Source organism: Jaculus jaculus, chromosome 1 (assembly GCF_020740685.1).
Source record: "Jaculus jaculus isolate mJacJac1 chromosome 1, mJacJac1.mat.Y.cur, whole genome shotgun sequence".
Lineage (NCBI taxonomy): Eukaryota > Metazoa > Chordata > Mammalia > Rodentia > Dipodidae > Jaculus > Jaculus jaculus.
In genome coordinates this window covers 123664140-123687854 of record NC_059102.1, presented here as the reverse complement: position 1 = coordinate 123687854, position 23715 = coordinate 123664140, and the positions used below count along the sequence as shown (strand labels likewise).

General features: G+C 43.0%; 2 protein-coding genes and 1 pseudogene across 6 annotated transcripts in view; all 3 read right to left on the bottom strand.

Annotated features, from left to right (window-relative positions):
* The window catches only part of Kiaa1958 (KIAA1958 ortholog), a 176519-nt gene extending 171313 nt beyond the window's left edge, over positions 1 to 5206 (bottom strand). For all 4 annotated transcript variants that reach the window (XM_045133394.1, XM_045133390.1, XM_045133387.1 and 1 more), the window contains exon 1: positions 5151 to 5206. The gene's annotated coding sequence lies outside the window, so the exon portion shown is untranslated. The remainder of the gene's footprint in view (positions 1 to 5150) is intronic.
* A 7290-nt stretch (positions 5207 to 12496) lies between these two features.
* Positions 12497 to 23715, bottom strand: part of Hsdl2 (hydroxysteroid dehydrogenase like 2) — a 75068-nt gene continuing 63849 nt past the window's right edge. For both annotated transcript variants that reach the window (XM_045140175.1, XM_045140181.1), the window contains one exon: positions 12497 to 12773. In XM_045140175.1, the coding sequence (XP_044996110.1) occupies positions 12661 to 12773 (113 nt within the window). In that variant the 3' untranslated portion in view covers positions 12497 to 12660. The remainder of the gene's footprint in view (positions 12774 to 23715) is intronic.
* LOC101597106 lies at positions 20729 to 22368 on the bottom strand (annotated as a pseudogene).

Sequence of the window (23715 nt, the reverse complement as noted above, 5' to 3'; positions counted from 1 at the left end):
GAGTTCAAGGCTACCCTGAGACTACACAGTGAATTCCAGGTCAGCCTAGGCTAGAGTGAGACCCCACCTCAAAAAAAAAATATGTATATATTTTTTTTAAGCTGGGCATGGTTGCACACACCTTTAATCCCAATACTTGGGAGGCAGAGGTAGGAAGATTACCTTGAGTTTGAGGCCACCCTGAGACTACATAGGGAATTCGAGGTCACCCTGGGCTACAGCAAGACCCTACCTTGGAAAAAAAATAGATATTTTTATTTGCATTGGGGGAGGGCAGGGAGAGAATAGGTGCATCAGGACCTTTTGCTGCTACAAACTCTAGACATATGAGGCACTTTGTGCATCTGACTTTACATGGGTACTACGGAACTGAACCCAGGCTGTCAGGTTTTGCAAGCAAGCAACTTTTAACCACTGAATCATCTCTCCAAGCCCAATAATTATTGCAGTGGGTTTTAGTGGAATTCTGGTTCCTTGTAGGTTTCTTCCTTCTTGTCCTTTTGTTTAAAAATGTGTTTATTTTATGGGAGGAGGGCAGATAGAGAGAGTCAGGGCCTCTAGCCACTGCAAAGGAACTCCAGATGCATGTGCCACCTTTTGCATCTGGCTTTACATGGGTACTGAGGAATTGAATTTGGGTCCTTAGGCTTCACAGGCAAGCACCTCAACCGCTAAGCCATCTCTCCAGCCCTTCTTGTCCTTTTTATTGAATGAACAGGTAATGTCTACTAGTGATTCTACTGTACATGACTTTTGTCCTGTGTCTAGAGACCATACATTTTTTGCACATGTGTGTGATGACTGTGTATGTGTACGTGTGATTTTGTGTGACCTAAGTGTTTATGTGAGTGTGCATGCACATGTGCACAGACCTATGCAGAGGCCAGAGGTTGACTTTGCATGTCTTCCTCAATCATTGTCCATCTTAATTTATGAGATAAGGTTTCTCAATGAATCTAGAACTCACCAATTCAGCTAGACTAGTTATCTGGAAAACCCCAGGCATCCCTTCTCTGCCTCTCTAGTGCTGGGATTACAGGCACATACATGCTGCTGCACCTGGTTTTTACGTGGCTGTTGGGGACCCAAACTCGGGTCCTCATGCTTGTGCAGCAAGCACTTTACCCACTAAGCCACCTTCCTGGCCCTAAGAACAAAGATCTCAAGTGGAAAGTAAGGTACAAAGGAAAGCTGTTCTATAACCTGCTGCCATGGAGGGGCAACAGCTCCCTGGGGCTGAGCCAGACCGAGTTCAGGCAGAGGAGAGCCAGGAGGGAAGGAGAGAGGGCAACAGTTTCTGATATAGTTTTATTTTCCAGAAATTGAACCAGGGCCTATGCTTGTTATACAAGTGCTCTGTCACTGAGCTATAGCCCGAGCTGAGGAGATTTTGAAAAAATGTTTTTTTGAATATTTAAGGTCTTCTTAAAGCATTTAGAAATATTTCATATGAAGCTTCATAATTTTTTAAAAATATACAATACCACTTACTCTACTACAGATGTCTACCACATCTCCATTTTCGATGTTATTTGCAACTGTGATAGCATGTTTCTGGTATAAATCCTCTTTGTCACTAGACAAAGTCTTCCCAGTATGAAATACTAGAAATGCACTCCAGTTGTTTTAGGTGTAAGACTCTACAAAACAAACTTGAATACTGCTGCATAAATTTGCCTTTCTCTAGAAAAGTCTATAAAACTTTGTTGGCACTGCATGAAAAATAAAATTACAAAATTTGCATTTTCAGTACTTTTGCTTTCTTGATCTTTATTTGAATTTTAGACTAAGCTTTACCAAACAACAGAATTTACACAGTAACTAGCCAACCACAGGCCTCATTATGGAATCTATGCAGTGCATTTGTTACCTAGGAAACCGACCAGAGCACAGACAGAGTGCAATTTCAGACTAGGGAAAGAATTCTCCAATCATGCTGGTAAATAAAACCCATAAATCAACTAATCAGAAGCCAAGTCAAGAAGTATCACTTAAGAGTTAAGCTCAATGGAAACTTTTTTAAAGGAGGGGGGGGGAAGAAACCTGTGGGGCTTCTTGGGCAACTAAGTAGATCTCTTAAGTAAATATTATGAGCAGATTTCTTTACAAACACAAACTGTCAGAAAACAAATGTGCAAAATAAATGGCTTCACTCCAATCTTCAGCTTCTCTACTTTTGACAGTACTTAAGGAAAGGAAGCTTTAGAGCCAGCATCCTACATCTGGTACTAGGATATTAATCCAAAAGTGAATTCTGCATTTGCAGCAAGCAGTATGGACTTAAATATGGAAGATAAGGGCTGAAATAAGAGGTCCAGTCACAACTCCCAGTCAGACCCACCTCCCCACCATGCTACAAAATGTGAGATTCATAGATCTATAAAGAATAAATTTGCTACTTTCTATTTGATTATTACCTATACGAAAACAAGTCATTTGATGGTTCTATTGAACCTGAAGTGGCCATTCTTAAATTTCTTTAATACCAAATTGATAACTAACAAATTAGACAAACACAAAAAAAGTATTAAGGATTTTTAAATCTACCAAAATTAAAGAAAGCTTAGTGCTGTTTAAAGGAAAAATCAACTGTTAAGTGTCAGCTTTGTTTATTTGTTTATTTATTTTTGGTTTTCCAAGGTAGGGTCTCACTCTAGCCCAGGCTGACCTGGAATTCACTATGTAGTCTCAGGGAGGCCCCAAACTCATGGTGATCCTCCTACCTCTGCTTCCTGAATGCTGAGATTAAAGGCATGAGCCACCATGTCCAGCTGTCAGCTTTATTTTTAAACTCAATTAAACACAAATTAAATTTTTTGCAAGTAACATTTACTTGTTGCAATGTAAAAAAAAAAAAAACTTAATCATGAAAAATGAAAAATAACTTATATGCTTTCTTGAATAGCAATTTACCAAAAGAAAGAATAAGTTGAAAATATGTAAGCTTCTTTGGAATGTTTCTGACGGATACATTAATCATACAAAAGAAAATAATTACTATCTACACACCACTCAAAAATAAACAAAAAGCTAGGTATTATCTTTCAGCCAGCCCACACAAAGACACTATAGTGCTGATCCAAGAAAACTGTTAGGTGCAACTCTAACTGCCAAAACAATTCTCAACACAGCCACACTGCTAATTTCTCCTTTACACAGAGACTCTTTGTGAAATCTTATCACTACCACTGACAGTGCGATAAATATATAAACATGCCAGTTGATTTGTTGGTTTGTTTTTTTTTTTAGTACTTCAGCTGATGGAGATGAAGAGCTGGAATTCTGACAATGTTCTAGAACTCCCTTCCACGATAATGCCAGCCTTAATTTTAATACCTCTCCTCTACAGTATTCATGATGGAAAGGGGAGGGGAGTCAAGGGTCTACTAAGACCTGTGGTCTTTGTGTACTTTAAATTCATTTACCTACTTTAGACCAGAAGCCATAGTAGGAAATAAAATTTGATCAATTCAAAGAGCCTTTCTGGGTGACTGTTAAATGAAACCCTCTCTAGGGATTAAGAATGTACATAGGCATGCAATAATATAAACCTGATAATGCAATTTCAGTAAGAATCTAGCATAAATTATTCTCCCACAAAGATCACTATTTTAAGCATATTGAACTTTTTGACCAGAAAGTGTATCTGAATAAAAATTCACTGACTTGTATACTTTTCTTGAATTTGTACATCTTAACAGAAATTTAAATAGCTTTCCATCATAATACTTTCCTAGCAGTTCAGGTATTTTTTAGAGCCACTTTCTTCAAATGGCAGTCCCTATCAATTTTAGTACTCCTCAAAACTGTTTGGTGTTTTTTTTTTTTTTTAAAGAAACTCCTTGGTAACCATCAGATTTACATTTGTCAGTATGAATTCTCATATAGTAGGCAAAAATAAAGTTTCCAGAAGTGAGGAACAAATTGAGATTAACACAAAGATATAACTCCATTCCTACAAAGAAAATGTGAATCTGTCAACTTCATCTTATGGATGTTTACTAAGCTTCATTTGTTATCAGAATATTCACAAACACAAAGCAAGTATTCATAAATTTAGCTTATCAAAAAAGAAATTATAATTATTCTACAACTTACAAAACCCTGTATCCAATATATACAGCAACGTGATATTTGATTTCTATGCATAGAATACATAAACACATTAAAGAAAACATAACCACAGGAGGGATATAATAATTTCTAACACTCGTTCTCCTCATACGCTATGAAAGGTCGCATACTGTAAACCAGCCAAACAAAGGTCCTGAATGGAAGGCTAGATTATTGTTTATTATATCCTTACTTAACCCTCACCAAAGAGCTGTCACTACCTAACTCGCTAGTTAGCTGTTCATTTAACAGACTATTGTGTCAGTGCTAATCCCACCGAGTATGAGAAGAAAGTTTACTCCACAACTTCAAAACAAAAACAAATATAAATATACATCACTATAAAAACATCGCAGGCATGTTCAATCTTCCTCCTTCAAGTCCCTATATAACCTTTTAAAAAGATTTTAAGTAACTATTAGAAAAACAAAACCAATTTTTTTTTTTTAAATTTTGGTTTGATTTTGATGAGCTTGCCGGTCAGTGAGCCCAACCTCCTCCTCCCCGGGAGACTAGGCTTCTCGATCTATTTGATAACAAACGCACATCACTTTGCGCAGCCTCAGACGGGGTGGGGGGCGGAAGAGCCCTCCGGAGCAAGCCCTCCTCCGTTACAAACACAATAAATAAGCCGGCCGGGCGCACGTTCCGTCACACACGCACCTCGGGGCGCCTCCCGGGGAGGGGGGCGAGCCGCCTCGCGCTTGGAAACTCGCACGGCAGACCTCGTCCCCCTCCTTCCCGCCTGCAGCCCACCTCGCACGGACCCCGGCGAGCCCGAGCGGTGGGCGGCCCGCGGCGGCGCCCGCAGGGGTCTCCGCCCCCGGAGCCCGCAGCCCGCGGCGGCCACGTCCGGCGCGGCTCTCCCCCCCCCCCGCCTCCCCGACCCCGGGCAGGAGACAAAAGGAGGGTTCGGCGGGTCACGGCGCGGCCGCCCCCCACACAAAGGGGCTCCCGGGCCGGGCGGCCGCGTCGGCGCGCTCGTCCCCGCCCCGCGCCGCGCCGCCCCGCCCCGCCCCGCGCGGGCTCTCACCCACCTGCAGGTGTCTGTGCGTCTGTCCATAGGAACGCGGGCGGCCTGCGGGAACCGGGCGGCGCGGGGCTGGACGGAGAGGGCGAAGGCAGCTGCCGAGCGGCCGGAGGGCCGGGCGCCGAAGGGGCGGCGGAGCGGGGGAAAGACGCCCGCGGGGGGCCAGGGGCGGCGCGGCGGGGGCGCGGGCGCCAGCCTGGCTCGGCCACCGGCGCGCGCCGCTCCGTGCGCCCCGGGGCTCCGCGCGCCCGGCTCGGAGCGCGGGGGGGAGGGGGCGGGGCGCGGGCGGGGCGGGGCCGGGCGCGGGGCGGGGGCTCGGACCCCGGGCTCCAGCCGGCACCGGAAACGCGCCGTGGTCGGCGAGACCCACAGGAAGTGTGTAATGACACCTCCTACGACGCGCACCGAGGCTCGCGGGAGTCGCCGTCCGGAGGAGGTGGCGCACAGGCGCGCACCTAGCCGGCCCGGTGGGTTGGGGACCGCGCGCCGTCCACCCCTATCCGGGGCAGGTGGAGAGAGCCCGCAGGGCACGCCGCGGCTCCGCTGCCCGGGCGCCCTCCTTCTACACCCCTCCGCCTAAACGCCGAGCCCGTGGCTTCAGCACCTGTAACGATGCCCCGGTAGACGCGCCTCTACCGCTGCAGTGCCCGCCACCCACGTGGTACGCACAGACCCCCGGAACTCTGCCCCGTGGAGGTGCCCGGCACCCCTCCGCTGCGCACACCCACGCCTGCACACTGAAGTTTTCAGAAAAGAAGCCGCCGGCCCCTGGGGTAGAGTCTCCAAAGCCGGGGAGTGAACTTCGTGATTACGGAGAGTTAAAATGTTGGCAGATTAGAGCCAACTTATCTTGGGCTACTTGTTGTACCTTTGAAAACCTTTCATTGCTCATCCTTTTTTTGGCTTAATATCCCTAAGACTACTAAAACCTTTTTTTTTTTTTTCAAACGTATTCGTAACAGACTAGCTTCCACCGATCCAAAACCTAAGAATGTCATCCGATAGCGTCGGAAACCGTTAACAGTTAAAGGTTTAAAGAGTCTCTGCTAAGCTGTAAACCACCGACCTACCTGTGGTGCCATGCTTTGATTTATGAGTTTGTTGTATAACTGATAGAAACTCATGTAACCACTTCCATAGCGGAACATGTCTTTCTGGACAACCGAATCAGTATTTCCCAACCTTGGCCACTCAACTGACCCAAGAATAAACTTACTCTTTAAGCCGTTTGAGATGAGAGGTGTTTTCCCGTCAATGCACCTGTTCCACTACGGGAGACTGCCTAAACCTCAGACTCCTGCTCCAGTCTATCAGGGACGTAAGAACACGACCTAGAACAGGGCACCACACAGGAAAGGCTGCACCTCTAACACACACTTTCACAGTACCAGGTGCCCAAGTCTGCACAAGTGTTTGGGGAATTAACCCATTTTAGTCCTAACAACTCTTATCAAGTGGGTGCTGTTAACATCTCCATTTCATGAAGTACCTTTAGATATATACCCAGAAGTAACATTGTAGTTCAAATAATCATTCTACTTTTAGTTAATTGAGGCCTAGAAAAAGTAATCTGGCTACATAAATAATAGCTTCATCCCAAGTAGTCTGGCTACAAGGTACATGTGCTTTTGTAACTCCTTTCTCCTGACAGTGCTGTGCAGCTCCAAAACTGGTAATAAGTAACATTTAGCACATACCTGGTTAGCTTTATATGGCACACAAATCTTGGCCTCACACCTCCTGTGACAGGAAACCTCAGTCACTCCTACCTTTGAGGCAATTGAGAGAATATGAATAAAGAATAGAAACAAGCTGGGCGCGGTGGCGCATGCCTTTAATCCCAGCATTTAGGAGGCAGAGGTAGGAAGATCACAGAGAATTCGAGGCCACACTGAGACTACACATAGTGAATTCCAGGTCGGCCTGAGCTAGAGCAAGACCCTACCTCAAAAAACCAAAATAAATAAATAAAACGAAGAAGAATCCAGGGTCAAACCTGCATAGATAACTTCCACTCGTTTTTATGTGGCAGCCTTCACCAGCCCCTCACACTCTTTGAGATGTTTCAGACGAGATAAATCTTTTGCATGTATATAGGTGTACAGTACATGTAAGTGGCAGAGGACAACCTTGGATATTATCCTCAGGTATAGCATCCACTTCAGATGGGGGCTCTCATTGGCTTGGAGCTCACCAATTAGGCTAGGTTGGCTGTCGAGCAAGCTCCAGAGATATGCCCATCTTTGCTTCCCCGACACGAATGACAAAGTCCACCACAACACCCAGTGTTTACGTGTATACTGGGAATCAGGTCCTCATAGTTGCAAAGCAGCCACCCTACTGACGGAGCTATCTCCCCAACCCCTCAGGTTGACATTCCACTACCCATACTATTTCTGGTCTAGGCTGAATTAAAAAAAAAAAAAATTGTAGGACTAGAGAGATGCCTCAGCAGTTAAGGCATTTGCCTACAAAGCCTAATGAGTTGAGTTTGACTCTCCAGTACCCATGTAATACCAAATGCACAAAGTAGCACATGCATTTGGAGTTCGTTTGCAGTGGCTAGAGGTCCTGGCACACCCATTCTTTCCCTCTCAGTCTTATCTCTGTCTCTGTCTCAGTCTCTCTCTGCTAGCAAATAAATCATTTTGTTTTTGTTTTATGCTTTTTGAAGCAAGCTCAACAGACTGGCCATTTTCTTATGCGAGAGAGCAAGAGAGAGAGAACTGGCATGCCACGGCCTCTAGTCACTGCAGTTGAACTCCAGACGCATTCACCACCTTGTGTGCCTGTGTACACTTGTGTCACTTTGTGTGCCTGGCTTACGTGGGATCTAGAGAGTCGAACATGGGTCTTTAGGGTTTGCAGGTAAGTACCTTAACCACTAAGCTATCTCTCCAGTCCAATTGTAAACGTTTTTGACACAGTGAAGTCTATACAAAGCAAACAAAACCCCTCACATAGTTAACTGCTACATATTGCATAAAAATGGTCCTGTTAAAAAACTAGAACCTGGGCTGGAGAGATGGCTTAGTGGTTAAGGTGCTTGCCTGCAATGCCAAAAGATCCTGGTTTGACTCTCCAGGACCCACGTAAGCCAGATGCACAAGAGGGTGAATGCATCTGGAATTTGTTTGCCGTGGCTGGAGGCCCTGACACAACCATTCTCTCCCTCTCTCAATAAAATATATTATTTAAAAAACTGGAACTTTTCTGCACTACTGAAGAGACTGTAGGTGCAGCCACTACACAAAACTGTATGGTGAATACTCAAAAAACTAATAGGGGCTGGAGAGATGGCTTAGCAGTTAAGGTGCTTGCCTGGAAAGCCTAAGGACCCAGGTTCAATTCTCCAGGTCCCACATAAGCCAGATGCACAAGGTGGCACATGTGTCTGAAGTTCATTTGCAGTGGCTAGAGGCCCTGGTGTACCCATTCTGTCTGTCTGTCTATTTCTCGCTCTGTCTCAAAACTAAATAAATAATTTTTAAAAGCTAAAAATAGGGGCTGGGAAGATTGTTCAGTGGTTAAAGGCACTTGCTTGCAAAGTTTGCTAACCCAAGTTCAATTCCTCAGTACCCACGTAAAAAGCAAACACAAAAGTGGCATATGCACATAGTGACCCCATGTTTCTTATCAGTAGAAAGAGACCCGGTGGGGCGCCTATATATATGCATACTACATACACAGGTCTCTAGGTTTTGCAGGCAAGTGCCTTACCCACTGAGCCATCTCTCCAGCCCTGAATAAGCACACATACAAATACAATATGGTAGCAAAAGCAAATCACAAGTAGTCCCATTAATGCCTACAGTTCAGCTTTTGTTTTCATTTTTGTTTTTTGAGGTAGATTTTCATTGTAGCCCAGGCTAACCTGGAACTCACTATAGTCTCAGAGTGACCTCAAACTCACAGCGATCCTCTCACCTCTGCCTCCCAGTGTGCTGGGATTAAAGGCGTGTGCCACCATGCCTAGCTTACAACTCAGCTTTGAACTACCTCAGAGCTTGGATGGATAAGGATGAACTTCCAATATTCTATCTACTTGTCAGAAAAACTTTGCTATGAGAATTGTTATAGTTTTTATGCATAACACCTGGCATTCCATTAATAATTACCAAATACGCCAAGAAAAAGGACAATAAAATCCAGGATTAAAAAGAGTACAACCAACAGAACAGAGAATTTCACTAGAGAACTGGGATTTTAAAAGAATCCTATCAGGGGAATGTAAATCAAAACTACACTGATAGATATGACTATGCACCCACTAAAATGATTGTAATTTTAAAGAGATCATAACAGACATCATGAGGATATGATGAACCAGAAATCCACCTCACTGCAAGCTGGTGCAGACAGGCACCTTGGGAAAGAATGACAATTCCTCAAAAGGGGAAACAAAGTTACCACACAAGCCAGCAGAACTTAACCAAGAGAAATGAAAACATGGTAGCCCCCCCAAAAAAAAAATCACATGAATATTCACAGCAGCGTTATTAATAGCCCAAAAGTGAAAAAAAACCCAAATGTCCATCAACTTATAGAACAATGTGGTAAGGACATACACTGAAATACTGGTTTGCAATTAAAAAACAATTGACAGCAAAAAAGTAACTTATTGTTGTGACTGTGTTATGGGCTTTTTGGGTTTTTTTTTTTTTTCTTCTTCTTCTTCTTCTTTTACAGGCAGGACTTTGCCATTGCCCAAGCTGACCCAAATTCCTGAGCTCAAGCTATCTTGTTGGACCATCCTCCTGAGTAGCTGGGACTTTGCACACGTAACACTGCACCAGACTATTTGGTTTCTTTCTTTAGGAAAATTTAGGTTTACATGTGTCAGTTGAGCCATGATGAAATAAAATAAAAATTAATAAAGCAAAATTATTGCTCCAAGATTCCAGGAAGGTTAAAGAAACTGAGAGGAAGCCACCAGGAAGTCTAGTGGTAACAGGAAACTTAACCAATAGGTATAGAGAGACAGGAAAAAAAAAAAAAAAAAAAAAAGAATTCTGTAGTACTGTGGGTTTATAAAGGTCCAGGGGCATATTTTAGACTTTCCTAGGGAGTTGTAAATTGGATAGTATAAAGAAACACTATGAGTCGGGTGTGGTGGCGCATGCCTTTAATCCCAGCACTCGGGAGGCAGAGGTAGGAGGATTGCCATGAGTTCAAGGTCACTCTGAGATGACAGAGTTAATTCCAGGTCAGCCTGGACCAGAGTGAGACCCTACCTCGAAAAACCATAAAAAAAAAAAAAAGAAAGAAACACTAGCAAAGGGTTTTTGTTTTTTTAAGACACTGAAAAGGGGCTGGAGAGATGGCTTAGCGGTTAAGCGCTTGCCTGTGAAGCCTAAGGACCCCGGTTCAAGGCTCAATTCCCCAAGACCCACGTTAGCCAGATGCACAAGGGGGCGCATGCATCTGGAGTTTGTTTGCAGAGGCTGGAAGCCCTGGCACGCCCATTCTCTCTCTCTCCCTCTATCTGTCTTTCTGTCTGTCTGTCGCTCTCAAATAAATAAATAAATAAATAAATAAAAGATACTGAAAAGGGGATGCTTATCAGGTTTTTATCATGGTCAGTATCTTTGGAATACGTTGGACTTGAGTCACTGGAATGTGAAACAAGTGGGTTATATCACAAACTGCCACCAGAACATTGGTTTGCAAATGATTTGTATCAGGCCCTCAAATCGATGGCAAGGCAGCAACTATAGCTGAGCCTTGGAAACATTAAGCAAAGTGAAAGAAGCCAGTCAGAGCTGGGCGTAGTGGCACATGCCTTTAATCCCAGCACTCGGGAGGCAGAGGTAGGATCACCATCAGCTTAAGGCCACCGTGAGCCTACATACTGAGTTCCAGGTCAGCCTGGACTAGAGTGAGACCCTACCTTGAAAAAACAAAATGAAAAAATAAGCCAAGTGTCAGGGGGGGAGGGAGGGAATTACCATGGGATATTTTTTTATAATCATGGGAAATGTTTATAAAAATTTAAAAATAAAAAAATAAGCCAGTCAGAAAAGGTCACCCAGGATTCCATTTACATGACCTATCCAGAATTGCCAGATCAATGCAAGAGAAAGTTGATTTATTGTTGCCTATGAATAAAAGATTTGGTAACAACTGCTATGTGTACAGGTTTCTTTTTTGGATGATAAAAATGTTCTGATTGATTATAGTAATGGTTGCTGGACTCTAAATTTACTAAAACCCATTGGTTTATCCATATAATGAGTGAATGATACAGTGACACAGAAATTAAATAAAACTGATTTTGTTTAATACTATTTTGTTTTGTCTTAGTATGTTGCTAACAGTGGGACATCTACTTATAGCATCAATATTCAACACTGTACTAGCAGGTCTAACAATGCAATATGATAAGAAAAAGAAAAAGCACACAGAATGGAAAATAAGATATAACTTTTTAAAAAAATTTATTTATTTGCAAGCAGAGAGAGACAGAGAAAGAATGGGCATACCAGCGTCCCTAGCCACTGCAAATGAACTCCAGATGCATGTGCCCCTTGCGCATCTGGCTTACATGGGTCCTGGGAAATCAGACCTAGGTCTTTTGGCTTCGCAGGCAAACACCTTAACTGCTAAGCCATCTCTCCAGCCCATATCTGTCTTTATTTGCAGATAACATGCTCTAAATAATCTGTATACAGAAACTGCTGGAGTTATTGAGTGGATTTAGCAATTACAAGACATAGGCCTATTACCAACATTTACTTATTTTTGTATGTCAGCAAAGACCAACTGAAAACTGAAATTTAGCCAGCCATAGTGGCTAATTCCCCAAATCCTGACATTAAAGAAGCTTTGGCAAGAGGAAAGCCCTGAGTTCAAGGCTAGCAAAGGCTACATAGTAAGTTCCGGGCAAGTCTGGGCTGCCCTGTCTTTTAAAAAAGCTGAATAGAAAGATATCTGTAATAGTATCAGTTGTATAAAATATCAAATGTTTACTGGTAAGTTTAACAAAATTTTGCTTGCAAGTACTGTGCCCTGAAATCTACAAAATAATGCCAGGTAAAACAAAAGTCCTCAAGAGAGGGGCATGAAGAAGAGGGAGGAAGGGAAAGAGGGAGGAAGATAGACAAACAAGACAGAAACACACACACTGATTGAGATTGATTACAGGCTGACTATCCCAAGCCAAACTGTCTGTAATAAAGATAAACTAGCCTCACTTGACATGAACACAAGTTTTGTAAAGAGCTACTCCTACATCTTGACCCTGCCTGGCATTCATAACGCATACCTGAAAGAAGAGAGAGAGAGATATATAATTAGGAAGAGAACCCCCAAATGTAAAAGCCACAACATATTAGAATGCCACTTAATAAAATGTGTGTTTGATTGGCTAGTTGTTTTAATTACAATTTCAAGTCTTATAGGTACAGAATTCTATTTTTTCCAGAACAAACATACATATCCTTATTAGATAGTGGGGAAAACAGCAAACATTACATTTTAACCATGGAGCTGCTGCTTTACTTTTTGTTTCTTTTCATTCACAGTTTGGAATTCATCTGATTCATGAGCTTTTCCAATTTGATTGCTAGGGCCATGTTTCCTTTAATCTTCAATTTTCCTGACATGAATGCCATCGTTGGCTTTAGTTTTCCTAAAATGAAAATAAGACAGGAAAAGCAACATTAGTGCGCTAAGGGATAAACAATAAATTATTTTTAAAAAATTTCCTAGAGTTATATAAATCTCAGAAGCATAGAAATTTCTATTGCAGAATTTCATATTAGTATCTAGGGAATCTCAATTCCTGACTTAGTTGTTAACAATAGCCCATAATACAAAAGATTACATAAAAACCATCAGCAAAAGATAATGACAGAGCCAGGCATGGTGACACACGCCTTTAATCCCAGCACTCAGAAGCAGAGAGAGGAGGATCGCTGTGAGTTCGAAGTCGCCCTGAAACTCCAAAGTGAATTCTAGGTGGTCAGCCTGAGCTAGAGTGAGACCCCACCTCAAAAAAAAAAAAAAAAGATAATGACAGGAAGCTAATGGTGCAACATTTACATGTGTAGGAATTATGGCACCCTAAAAGAAACATGGCATTCAAATGAATTGTGGGAGCAAATAGTATGTTAGTTAATTTACCAATCTATTTCAGCTCATTAAATTCTTTAAGCATTTCAAGTTTAAGTTCAAGAAATAAAATGGAATATACAAATGCCTAAAATATTTATAATTGATCACTAATGTGGGTGTGGTGGCACATAATTGTAATCCCAGCACTGAAGAGGCTGAGGTAGGAGTATCACAAGTTTAAAGTCAACTTGATATATATCCATGTGTCAAAAAAAAAAAGCTATTCAAAATATAATGTATGGACACAAAAGTATGTGTTAGCATTCTTTCATCCAAAGATACCTAACGAGCACAACAAATGTAAGCACTAAAAATAGGGTTGTAGCTGGGCGTGGTGGCGCATGCCTTTAATCCCCAGCACTCAGGAGGCAGAGGTAGGAGGACTGCTGTGAATTCAAGGCCACCCTGAGATTACATAGTGAATTCCAGATAAACCTGGGCCAGAGTGAGACCCTACCTCAAAAAACAAAAAATAAATAATTAAATAACTAAATAATTAAAAAAATAGAGTTGTAGGGGCTGAAGAGATGGCTTGGCGGTTAAGGCGCTTGCCTGCAAAGTCAAAGGACCTCAGTTCAATTCCCCAGTATCCACATAAGCCAGATGCACAAGGTGGCACATGCATCTGGAGTTCATTTGCAGTGTCTGGAAACCCTGGCACACCCATTCTCTCTGTCTTTCTCTCTCTGCCTCTCTCCCTCTCTCAAATAAATAAATATAAATAAAATATTTAAAACCATAGAGTTGCAGGGCTGGAGAAATGGCTTAGCACTTAAGGCATTTGCCTGCAAAGCTAAAGGACCCAGGACCCACATTAGTCAGATGCAGAAGGGGGCACATGTGTCTGCAGTTTGTTTGTAATGGCTGAAGGGCATAGCGCACCATTCATTCTCTCTCTCTCCCCGTTTTTCTGTCAAATAAATAAATAAATAATATTTAAAAAATAGAATTGTAACTTAGTGAAGCAATAAATATTGGCTCCATGAAAATGAAAAGTTTGTTTTTATCTGTTTTTGTTTTGTTGTTCAGTTTAGAATCCAACACATAGCAGGGTAAGTTAAAAAAGAGGCACACAGGAATTTTCCGTGGGGGTGGGGTAATGTGTTTGTGCAGGCCTGCATGCATGTGCTTGTATGGTGTATGTGTGTGTGCACGCATGCATGCACACATGAGGAGATCTGAGGCTCTCAGGTATATTCCTTGACTGTTTACCTTATTTATTGAGATAGGGTCTCTCCATCCAGACTTTGACAATTTAGCTAGTTTAGCTAGCCAGTTTGTCCCAGGAAGCCCATCTCTGCCTCCTGAGTGCTGGGATTATAGGCGAGGTGCAACAACCACCCAGCATTTATATGGGTGCTGGGGATCTGAACTCAGGTCCTTACACTTGGATGGCATCTCCCCAGCCCTCACAGGACTTTAACTTACCCAAGGTCACACAGCTTGTATGTTCCATGCTTCAATCGAAGCCTGGATGCCCAACTCTCACTTCTGACTTTCAGATTTAATTATGCCAAGTTTACATATAGTTCATGTGGTGGTTTGATTCAGGTGTCCCCCATAAACTTAGGTATTCTGAAGCTAGGTTCCCAGCTGATGGAGATTTGGAAATTAACGCCTCCTGGAGGGAGTGTATTGCTGGCAGCAGGCTTATAAGTGTCATAGCCAGTGTCCCCTTGCCAATGTTTGGCACACTCTCCTGTTGCTACGGTCCACCTTATGTTGGCCAGGGGGTGATGTCCACCCTCTTCTCATGTCGTCGATTTCCCTGCCATCATGGAGCTTCCCCCTCCAGTCTGTACGCCAAAATAGACCTCTTTTTTTTTCCTTACAAGCTGCTCTTGGTTGGGTGATTTCTACCAGCAGTGCGAACCTGACTGCAACAGCTCATATCTCCTAGAAGAGACAATAGTGTCTGGTGTATTCACAGCCCACCCCACTCTTATGCCACGTGCAAGTTCTTTATAGAAAAGGTGTGTAGGTTACTGTATCATATACAAATATTAAACACCTTCAAATTACTGGGTTAAAAACAATCTGATGTGATGCTCACACAAGTGCAATAGTGGCACACAGCCATGGTGAATGACCAACTGCTCATGATTTGGCAAACCAATCCACTCAGTGGAACAGAACCCATAGCTAGAACTGGGAAACAAGTCAGAACCATATCCATAAAATGAACCTACTCCCCATTATCAAGCTCCCACCAGTCATGGGCTACAAGAGAGCCTACACCTATTAAATTCTCTCTAAAATAATAATGGCTATCCCATTTATCTGGTGCTGACTTCACTTTTCATTAGAGAATTTGCTTCTCTTTTTCAGATGGACGCAGATCCTGAGGAGAGAATCAGCGCATTGCAACTCACCAGGGCCCCAGCTGAAAACATAGAGTAATTGGGGAAATAAGCAAGACTGCGGCTTTCTTGGTGAACCTTGTACCAGCATAAGGGTAAAGGAGATAGACACAGGAACACTCAACTCCTACCAAACCAGATATCCAGAGACACAGAGGCTCCTAAGACCTCATCACTGAGGTAGACCTAAAACAAACCCAACATGGCTCAGGGAAATTTGCAGAACAGGGGAAAGGAAAGATTGATAAGAGCAACAAGTTGGGACATTCTGCACACAGACATTGCCTCATCCCCATAACTGATGGCTAACCCCACAATTCATGACCCACATTCCCCAACAAAATGGGTCCCTTCAGAAGGGAGAGGACAGGGAGGAGGCTAACAATGGTATCAACATGGCTGTATATATACTGTGTATGGAACTAATAAAAAAAAATTACTGAGTTACAGATGGAAAGAATCAGGTCCAGTTCTTTTGTTTTAATGAATAAACTGAGCTACACCCCCTGTAAGAAAACATGGTGCTAAATTTATGAACATTAAGGGATAGATTTTTTTTTTTTTTAAGGTAGAGTTTCACTCTAGCTCAGGCTGACCTGGAATTCACTATGTAGTTTCAGGGTGGCCTCGAAACTCATGGCGATTCTCCTACCTCTGCCTCCTGAGTGCTAGGATTAAAGGTGTGCACCACCATGCCTGGCTAAAGATCTTTATTTTTGAAGTAACAGAAAAGCCCTACCAAAACTTTAGAGACACTGACATCTGAGTGACTGTCCTTCAGTTCAATAAACTGGCTCACTGCTCTGTCACTCTATAGTGGTCTATCAGTTCACAGTACACCTTCCAGGTAGCTTTACAGAGCTTTGTTCACAGAAATATGGATACCATGAGGCCAAAGCAAAGCAAAAACACAGATAAAAGCAACTTGAAGGAAACAACACAGGTTCAGATGAAAGAAAACAACAAAAAAAATGCTTTTTTTTTTTTTTTTCTTTTTTGAGGTAGGGTCTCACTCTATCCCAGGCTGACCTGGAATTCACTATGTAGTTTTAGGGTGACCTTGAATTCATGGCAGTCTTCCTACCTCTGCCTCCAGAGTGCTGGGATTAAAGGCATGTGCCACCACGCCCAGCTAGTACATTTAAAATTTTATAATCCATTTCCTTATAAGTAAAACACATAAGAGGATGTGAGAGAACAAGAAACCAGTGGAGGAGACCATATGTATGTAGGACAACAAAAAAGGAGAACATTAGCAAGGGAAAGTAGAGTGATAGCAATACAAGAAGCGGGCGGAGGGAGGAAGCAGAAGAAAATGAGCAAAGAGCGGGCTGGGGAGATGGTGCACAGGTCAAGTGCCTTGTGCACAGTGTGAGGACCTACATCTAGATTCTCAGAATGTGGGGAAAGCCATCTGCAGCAGCAAGCACCTGTACCCTAGTGTTCCTATGGCAAAAGGGGAAGTAGAGACAAAATACCTACAAGCACACTGATCAGCTAGCCTGACCTACACAGCAGAGAACAAGAGACTGCCTCAAAAAAAGGTAGAAGGTAAGGATTGATGCCCAAGGTTGTCCTCTAACCAACACACACACACACACACACAGCACATATACATACACACGAACAAATAACATAAAAAAGGATTTTTAAAAACAAGGGGCTCGAGATATTGCTCAGTGGTTAAGACTACATCCTGCTCAAGAATGAGAGCTTGAGGGGGCCTGAGAATGCTGAGTTTGATTCTACAGCTCCTGCATGGATAGCTGGGTGTGGCCATGTATGTCTGTACTCCAGTTCTAAGGGGAAAAGAGACCAGAGAATTGCTGGGGTTCACAAAACAAAACTGCCAAAGCTCCAGAATCAGTGAAAAGACTGCCTCAAGGAAATAAGCAGATGAGTAATTGAGAGGGACACCCAATGTTCTCTGTTCTCTGCACACATACATGCATATACAACTCACATATACACCATCAAAACACACAATGTGCACCAAAAAATGATTTATTTCGTAAACTAAAATGTGATCACAGTATCAAAATGCAATACAGAGTTAAGAAAGTGAGCTGATCTCCAATAAGTAAAAAATGCTCTACAAAAAGATGTGCATGCATCTGGAGTTCATGTACAGTGGCTGGTGGCCCTGGCATGCCCATTCTCTGGACAAAGGCCCTGGCGCACCAATTCTCTCTCTCTCTCTCTCCGCCTTGTTCTCTCTCTCTCATTAAAAAAAAAAAAATACAAAAAGTCAGGTATGGTGGCTCACGCCTTTAAGCCTAGCACTTAGGAGGCAAGTTAGGTGGATTGCTGTGAGTTTGAGGCCACCCTGAGACTACCTAGTGAATTCCAGGTTGGCCTGTGCTAGAAAGCAAGACACTACCTTGAAAAAACAAAAACAAAAATACAAAAAATTAACTCAGGGCTGGAGAGATGGCTTAGCAGTTAAGGTGCTTGCCCGTGAAGCCTAAGAACTCATGTTCACATCTCCAGGTCCCACAGGCCAGACACAGCTATGCAAATGCACAATGCTGCACATGTGCCACAATGGGGCTCATGCACCTGGAGTTCATTTGCAGTGGCTGATGGTGCTGGTGTGTACATTCTCTCCCACCACCCCTCAAAAACAAAAAAATTAACTCAAAATTAATCACAAACTGGGCGTGGTGGGACATGCCTTTAATCCCAGCACTCAGGAGGCAGAGGTAGAAGGAATGCCGTAAGTTCAAGGCCACTATGAGACTACACAGTAAATTCCAGGTCAGCCTAGAGTGAGACTCTCCGTCGAGGGGAAAAAAAACCATGAATCACAGACCTAAAGTGAGAATTAAAATTTAAAAGCCTCAGAGGAACTTTTTTTTTTTTTTTTTTTTTTTGAGGCAGGGTCTCACACTAGCCCAGGCTGCCCTGGAATTCACTCTGTATTCTCAGGGTGGCCTCGAACTCATGACGATCCTCCTACCTCTGCCTCCCAGGTCAGAGAAACATCTTTATAACCTCGAGGTCATCAAGAAGTCTTGGTTATGACACCAACAACATAAGCAACAACAACAAAAAAATGGACTCATTATTTTATTTTGACAAAAAAAATTTCAAAATATGTCATCAAGAAAGTGAAAAGTCAGGGCTGGAGAGATAGCTTAGCAGTTAAAGCAGCTATCTGTGAAGCCTAAGGATCCAAGTTCCATTCCACAATAGACACGTATGCCAGATATACAAGGTGGTACATGTGTCTGGAGTTCATTTGCGATGGCTGGAGGCCCTGGTATGCCAATTTCTCTGTCTCTGTCTCTGTCTCTATCTCAAATAAATAAATAATTATTTAAAAAAAGAAAGTGGGGGGCTGGAGAGATGGCTTAGCGGTTAAGCGCTTGCCTGTGAAGCCTAAGGACCCCGGATCGAGGCTCGGTTCCCCAGGTCCCACGTTAGCCAGATGCACAAGGGGGCGCATGTGTCTGGAGTTCATTTGCAGAGGTTGGAAGCCCTGGCGCGCCCATTCTCTCTCCCTCTATCTGTCTTTCTCTCTGTGTCTGTTGCTCTCAAATAAATAAATAATTAATTAAAAAAAAAAAAAAAGAAAGTGGGGCTGGAGAGATGGCTTAGTGGTTAAGCGCTTGCCTGTGAAGCCTAAGGACCCCGGTTCAAGGCTCGGTTCCCCAGGTCCCATGTTAGCCAGATGCACAAGGGGGCCCACGTGTCTGGAGTTCATTTGCAGAGGCTGGAAGCCCTGGCGCGCCCATTCTCTCTCCCTCTATCTGTCTTTCTCTCTGTGTCTGTTGCTCTCAAATAAATAAATAAATAATAATAAAAAAAAGAAAGTGGGGCTGGAGAGATGGCTTAGTGGTTAAGCGCTTGCCTGTGAAGCCTAAGGACCCTGGTTCGAGGCTCAATTCCCCAAGACCCACATTAGCCAGATGCACAAGGGGGCGCATGCATCTGGAGTTCGTTTGCAGTGGATGGAAGCCCTGGCACACCCATTCTCTCTCTCTTTCTCTCTCTCTGACTCTTTCTCTCTCTGCCTGTATCTCTCAAATAAATAAATAAAATAAACAAAAAATTTCTTTAAAAAATAAAAAAAGAAAGTGAAAAGTCAAACTACAAAAAAAAATGGGAGAAAGTATTGGCAAATAATATATCTGAAAATAAAAAAGAATTTATAAAACCTATGATCAAAATACCATCATCCCAGTTTTAAAATAGGGAAGAGTAGGGCGTGGTGGTATATGCTTTTAATTTCAGCATCGGGTGACAGAGATGGGAGGATTGCCATGAGCTCGAGGTCACTCTGAGACTACATATTGAATTCCAGGTCAGCCTGGGCTAAAGCAAGACCCTACCTCAAAAGAAACAATAGGAAAAAATTGGGGAAAAGACTAAGAACTGACAAGCACATAAAAAAATGTTGGTATCTTTAGTCATTAGGGAAATGCAAATTGAAACTACAACATTCTACCTCACATCAACTGGGATGGCAGTAATTTTAAAAATCATAAAACTGAAATACTGTTGGCAAGGCAAGAATACGAAGACAACAAAACCCTTTTGTACACTGGTGGAAGAAATGTATATGCTGCAGCCACTACATTCACAGTATCCCCTAACAAAACAAGAAATTCAAATGTCCATTATTTGGTATAAGCCAGATACATAAGCTACATGCTTGTAATTCTAGCACTTGGGAAATAGAAGCAAGAGGATCAAGTTCAAGGCCAGCCACAACTACATAGTAAGTTTGACGCCAGCCTGAACTAAGACTCTCTGAGAACAAATATATGGTATATGCACACAATTAAATATTGGTCATATACAAGAAGGAATTGAACTGCCAGAACAAGGTACATGAATATGAGTGAATCTCAAAAGCCTTATGCTAACTGAAAAAGCCAGAAGCAAAAGACTATAGGCTTTTTTATTCCATTTATACAAAATGCATAAAGAAACAGGAAGCAATGCTATTTGGCTCCTTAGGAGTGAGGTGGAAATAGGAACTGATACAAAGACAATCTTGTTATAACAGAAATATTCTTCAAATTGGATTTGAGTAATGATGTTGGCAACTCTACAAGTTTTCTAAAAATCACACTCAGGTTTGGATTTTTTTTTTTTTTTCACATTCTGAAAACCCTGTCACCTGCTTTATTTCTGGAGAAGGATAAAGGGAAAAGAAAAATAATCACTTGAATTTGAGGAGCAACTACATAGGAAGTAAGAGTAGCAATAATTTTAGGCTGCTAGGTTCCTCTGATCCAAAAGGGAAACTTCCTTGCTTGAAAATTTAAGTTTAATTTTCCCTAGAACAAGATCATCCATTCTGCTGGGATAAAAGAATAAAGAAAAACAAACTGAATAGCACCAAATGGGGTTTAACACGGAACACAGGGTCAGTTTTCTTTTTTCAAGTGGAAATTTTTACATTGATGTTTATATGTCATGTTTAATGTTAAATTCTTCTCTTGATTCAATCTTTTTACTCTTGTTGTAGAGTCCCAGGAACCCAAGCAGCAAGTGCAATACTAATCAGACATATGATCCAGTACCCCTTCCAAACCGTATCTGATCACTAATGGACTACACTCAAAGCTACCCCAGGGTTGGGGCATGGGAAGGAATGGGAAGCAGTAGCTATGCTCTCAGCGAGAATGGATTCTGTGGATGCCACCAGTCAAACAGTCGAACACTGTGCACTGGGTCCAGGATGACTTGCACACCCTGTTCACTGCGCAGGTTCCGACCACCACGAACAGGAGAATCTTGGAACACCAATCTCACTTGATGATGCCGCATGTCCGTACTCACATCAATAGTAAACAGAGTAAATATCATTCCCATGACAATTGGTATAAAGATGAAATTGAGAGTGGTAACCTGCAGTAAGCAGCAGTCCTGGTCTGGGTTGGTATGAACATCTTCATACTGAATGGGAGGCTGCAACCGTTCCATACACTTGTTCTTTAGTCTAGGAGACTGTTTTTTAAACTTGAAGTTGAACTACTACATTGGTTCCTGTCTGTTCCCAACAATCTTTCTGCTCCAGAAAAGCAAGCATTTGGAATTCTTTAGTGTGCTGGGAGTACTTTCTGGAATGGCTGGATTCTTGGAGATTCGAGCAGCAAATGGTTCATACATATGGTACAGAGGTCGGATCACACAAGCCCGGAGACAGTGCAGCTTCTCCATCGACTCTGGTCCCAGGCGCAAAGGCAAAGAAGCATCCAGTATGTAATGCCTTCGGTACAACCTGGTCCAAAAGGCAGCAGTGCAAGTGACAATCCAGGCATTCTTACAAATCAAGGAAAAATTCACAATGTCCTCAGGACGGATGTAGGAGGCCAGCAATAGCCAAATATCCATGGGATATTCTTCTCCTCCAGCCCCATCCAGGTCTTCTTTGTGTCTCTTGCTTTTCTTTTTCCGGGAGATGGTTCTTTCCCAGGTGGTTTCCTCCTGGACATCCATCTCATCACTGCTGTCAATGGCATCACAGGGACCACCCACCCCAGAAAGAGCTTCTTCTGCAGGAACCTGGGACGCTTCCAAGCCACAAAGAGATTTGACTTCCTGCTGAACAGTGTTGGCGACTGCTTTCTTGACCCGTCCAGACTTCATGACCGCCGGGTCCGAGTTGGCATAATCCACCACGGTCATTTGACCCGAGCAGGCGTTGTGGGCCCGGAACTTCAGTCGCTTTCCTCTCTTAGGCATGGCGACCGCGCCGGGGCGAGGCTGGCCTAGCTAGCCGGGACCTCGGGCCATGTCTCGGGCCGAGAGCCGGCTCCGCGAGCCGCGAGCCAGCTCTGCCCGGCTCCGCGGCCATCCCGCACCAGAGGCGACTGCTCTCGCGATCAGGTGTTTTTTTTTGTTTTTTGTTTTTTTTAATTATTTATTTGCAAGGAGAGAGAGTAAGAGAGAGAACAGGCACACCAGGGCTTCCAGACACTGCAAACAAACCCCAGACACGCGTGCCACCTTGTGCATCTGGCTTACACGGGTCCTAGGGAATTGAACCTAGGTCCTTTGGCTTTGCTGGCAAGCACCTTAACTGCTAAACCATTATCTCCAGCCCCATAGTCATTTTTCATAACGGATTTTTATAATACATAGCTATTCTCTCAATAATCTGTTGAAGAAAAAACTTTTCTAAGGCTGGAGGGATGGCTTAGCAGTTAAGGTGCTTGCCTGCAAAGCCTAGGGACCCAGGTTCAATTACCCAGTACCCATGTAAGTCAGATGCACAAGATGGTGCATGTATCTAGAATTCATTTGCAGTGGCTGGAGACCCTGGTGCGCCCATTCTCTCTCTTCGTGCCTTCCTCTTTCTCTCTTTCAAGTAAATAAAATTTTTAAAAAAGAAGGGATTGGAGAGCTAGCTTCGTGGTTAAGGTACTTGCCAGCAAAGCCAAAGGACCCAGGTTTGACTCCCCAATACCCATATAAAGTTACATGCATAGGTGGCACATGCATCTGGAGTTTATTTGTGGTGGCTACAGGCCCTGGTGTGACCATTCTTTTTCTCTATCTGTGCCTCTCTCTGTCTCTCTCTCTTTTCTCTCTCTCTCTCAAATAAACAAATAAAATATTTAAAATTTTAAAAAAGCTTTTCAAAGCTTGGTGTGGTGGTGCATGCCTTTAATCCCAGGATTTGGGAGGCAGAGGTAGGAGGACCACTGAGAATTCAAGGCCACCCTGAGACTACAGAGTGAACTCCAGGTCAGGCTGAGTGTGACCCTACCTAGAAAAACCAAAAGAAAAAAATAATGTTAAGCACAATGTAGTAATACAAGCAGATCCCTTCTCAGATAAAGTAATATTATATATGTCTTTTTTTTAATTATTGAAGAGGTAGGGACTTACAATGTCTATATTAGCCCCAAACTTCTAGCCTCATACAATTCTCCTGCCTCAGTGGCCAAAGTAGTTGGAACTACAGGCATGTGCCATTGAATCAAATATAATATTCTTTATTTTTTTTTAATTTTTTTGTTACTTTATTTATTTGAGAGCGACAGACAGAGAGAGAAAGAGGCAGAGAGAGAGAGAGAGAGAGAGAATGGGCACACCAGGGCCTCCAGCCACTGCAAACGAACTCCAGATGTGTGTATC